Source organism: Adiantum capillus-veneris, chromosome 23, assembly GCF_014529385.1.
Source record: "Adiantum capillus-veneris isolate H3 chromosome 23, ASM1452938v2, whole genome shotgun sequence".
NCBI classification, from domain to species: Eukaryota; Viridiplantae; Streptophyta; class Polypodiopsida; order Polypodiales; family Pteridaceae; genus Adiantum; species Adiantum capillus-veneris.
The window spans coordinates 103,439,793-103,443,168 of record NC_140953.1 but is presented as its reverse complement, the minus strand read 5'-3'; the positions used below and the strand labels follow the sequence as shown (position 1 = coordinate 103,443,168).

At 41.4% G+C, this 3,376-nt stretch overlaps 1 protein-coding gene across 1 annotated transcript; it reads left to right on the top strand.

The window, feature by feature from the left end:
* Positions 1 to 1,822: 1,822 nt before the first annotated feature.
* On the top strand, positions 1,823 to 2,837 carry LOC147428269 (histone H3.2-like). Its single transcript, XM_086496443.1, has one exon. The coding sequence runs from the start codon at positions 1,854 to 1,856 to the stop codon at positions 2,262 to 2,264; it is 411 nt and encodes a 136-aa protein (XP_086352569.1). The 5' UTR covers positions 1,823 to 1,853; the 3' UTR covers positions 2,265 to 2,837.
* Positions 2,838 to 3,376: the final 539 nt, after the last annotated feature.

Here is a 3,376-nt window from a genome sequence, read left to right as displayed (position 1 = left end):
TACTTTCAAAGGATCTCACTATTACATCCCTTCCTCTTCTCTAACAACCTCACATGTGTCGATCCTATGTTTATTTCTCCCAAACCTTAAAGAACTCCATGCTAAGTCTAACACACAAAGAAACATATTGGATCAATAATGCATCCTAGGACCTCTATGGGGTACTTAGAATTCATATATGGAAAACTTAGGTGAATTATGTGTATCCAAGGAATAGTAATTAAAATTCTCATCATGGAAAAGGAATTTATGATTGCATGACTGCTAAAATAATGAAAATTGTGCACTTGTCTTCACATGCATTGATCACTCATTAGAAGTATAGAGTAACCCCTTTGAGAGGACTATACACAATCATATGATTATATTTGATAGACTTAGATAATTTTCTCTCATGTATGCATATATGGATTTGGAAAATTCATTGCAAAGATTCACGCAGGAGAGGATTTCCCAAGTTTGCATTCAAGAATATTTGCACGCCAAGAAGAGAACTTCAACATGGGATAAGCGGATTCAAGGAGGAGAAGAGGAGATTGATCTCTCTTGGCATGCAATTGTATGCTTGGGGTAAATCCAAGTAGGGCTGAGAATTCTGCTCTTTGACATGGATGGAATTGAATTTTTTACTAGAACTTTTAAGAGATGCTAAGGTTCTCCCAAAGAATTTGAGTCTCCAAGACATTAAATTGGATGTTTTCATGCAAATGGAGAGAAATAGACCAAAGATACTCTTCACACAAGCCAAATCTACTCAAGGATATAGATATCCTCTTCACAAATAAGACAATACAATTATGAACTCCCTCTTTCGCATGCAAAGGGGCTTTTTTTAGTTTTGGACTTTAGCCTTCAGATCGCAGATTGCGACACGTGTAAAGGGCTCCCCCTTCCGCCATATTATGTTAGTAGATGAATTGTAGTCTTCATAGCTTCAACACAAAAACTAAATGACAACTTAGCATGAGCATGAGACAACATAATGTATACTCTCCTTTTAAATCACACAATTCATCCTCTGAGCAACTCCATTTTGGGCACACTTAGGCATGGGGACTTTGGAGAGTGGGGTTACCCCGGTAGTATCTTCTATAAATAAAGTTTTTCCCAAAACTAAGGACTAGGTCGCATGGGTGCTAGAACCAATGTTCTACCTAGTGCCCTTAATTAGAGTCAAACATCTTTTCACATTCATTCACCTTCATTTTCTAGGAAAATCCATGAAGTTGTTTGTCATTTTTTGGTTTGTAGCGACGGTTGGCTTGTCGTTCACGCTACTTACGTTTTTATTGTCGTTTTTTAAAAAGTGGTTGACTAGTGATTTGATTGTAACCATGTTAGGAAGCTTACCTTGGGTAATCCACATGGGAATTGACAATGCTCGTAGAAAGAAGGAAAGCGTTGCCGAGGTGACCTAGCCCTAAGGTAGACTTATCTAACAATGCTACTCTATTAGTACTTTCAAAAAGGTCGGGTTTAAGCTGATATGAGGGTGAAGTCTAGGAAGTCCTCTCGTAGCTCGTAGGGAGTTGTTGTTTGATGAAATGGTGAGGAAAACACTAAGTCTTGTTCTTTCTATTTTGACGAGTTGACCTTGTAGCCCATAGTGGTGCGACCCCATGAGCCCTGGCGAGACCCAGCTCTTACCGACCATAGGCAGTTGGTGTTATCATTGCTGGCCAATGAGGAGCAAGCTCACGGATAGTTGAAATCTGGCCGTCGGATGAGGAACTCGGAAGCAGGAGCGTTGGATCAAATGAGGCGCCGTGAACTTAAATTCAAAACTGACGCTGGAGTCTACAATCTTCACCCCGCTCATCGCTTCTCTCTTTTGATTCTTGAGCTCGCTAGCTATGGCGCGTACTAAGCAGACAGCACGCAAGTCCACAGGCGGGAAGGCCCCTCGCAAGCAGCTGGCCACCAAGGCAGCCCGCAAGTCCGCCCCTGCCACAGGGGGCGTCAAGAAGCCCCACCGCTTCCGCCCTGGCACCGTGGCCTTGCGAGAGATTCGCAAGTACCAGAAGAGCACAGAGCTTCTCATCCGCAAGCTCCCCTTCCAGCGCCTGGTGCGAGAGATTGCACAAGACTTTAAGACAGATCTGCGCTTCCAGAGCTCTGCTGTCCTGGCCCTTCAAGAAGCTGCTGAGGCCTATCTCGTGGGGCTCTTTGAGGACACTAACCTTTGTGCAATCCATGCCAAGCGTGTGACGATCATGCCTAAGGATGTTCAGCTTGCCCGCCGTATCAGAGGTGAGCGAGCCTAAGTTCTTGGGGCTGCTGCTTTGGCTATAGTTTCTAATGGTGTATTTTTACACCACCTTCACAAGGATTTAGCAATTCTGCTTCAATTTTGATTGTCTTCTGCATTGTCTGTGGATTAAGAACTTCTCTTCCAATGCTTCTCCATCCTTGCATGAGGAACTATAAGTAATGAGCTTTCATTATATTCTTGAAGTTGCGTAAGCTTTATATTCATTTCAATTTGCAATACTCTAGAGACGCTTGGCGAGAAACCTGGCTATGAATGAGTATCTTTTCAATGCTTCTCCATCCAAGCATGACAAGCTTCGGGAAACTGAAGTATTGAGTTTAGTGTGAGAAAGGTGAAGTAGCAGATTTTGTAAAGGGGTCCTTTCCTGTTGAAGATGGTACTGAAGGACAATGAATTTTGCTGGGTGGCTGTTGGTAGAGACGCAACCCATTGGTAATGTACATCAATACGCTTTCTCATTTGGGTATTTTCAGTACTGACTTGGGTATTTATTTTACTCGTGCCTCTTAATCCTGCCATTGGCAGCAGCTTCCAAGATATAAACGAGCAATCAGCCTTAAACACGCTCTAGATCACCTCTACTGCTCTCGTACGTTGTTAGTATCTGTTGTGTCTGATTGTTATTCTCCAAACATAATGAAGATTTATAACTAGCAAATGCTAATCTTTGGTAATACTTGGTTCCAAGATTGAAGTTTGAGAAGGTAGAATGGACATACCAACATGCTACCAACCATATCTTGCTCTAAATGAACATAAGTAACAATATCAGAACGTTTGCGAAATCCTTGTTTTGCATTTAGTAAGTTGAATTGGATAGACGGTATCTATTTAAGAGATGAGCCCCCCTATATCTCTATTTAGTTAGTATTATAGGTGGCAATGGAAAGTTTGTTACCGTATTGAAGTTTTTACAAAGATTGTCAACTGTGTCTCAATGTTTAGTTCAAACTCACAATTAATGCCGATAGGAGAAATCATTTACTATGACTAATGATTTTACAAAGGAAGAGCAAAAATTTGCAGTGAAAAGGAGAAAAAAAATTGATGGTTGGGTTTTGAAATGTCTGCAAATGTGTGACTAGATATCCTTTGCAAATTTTC

Coding starts and splice junctions, on each gene's coding strand:
- LOC147428269 (XM_086496443.1), top strand. CDS start 1,854: ATGGCGCGTACTAAGCAGACAGCACGCAAGTCCACAGGCGGGAAGGCC.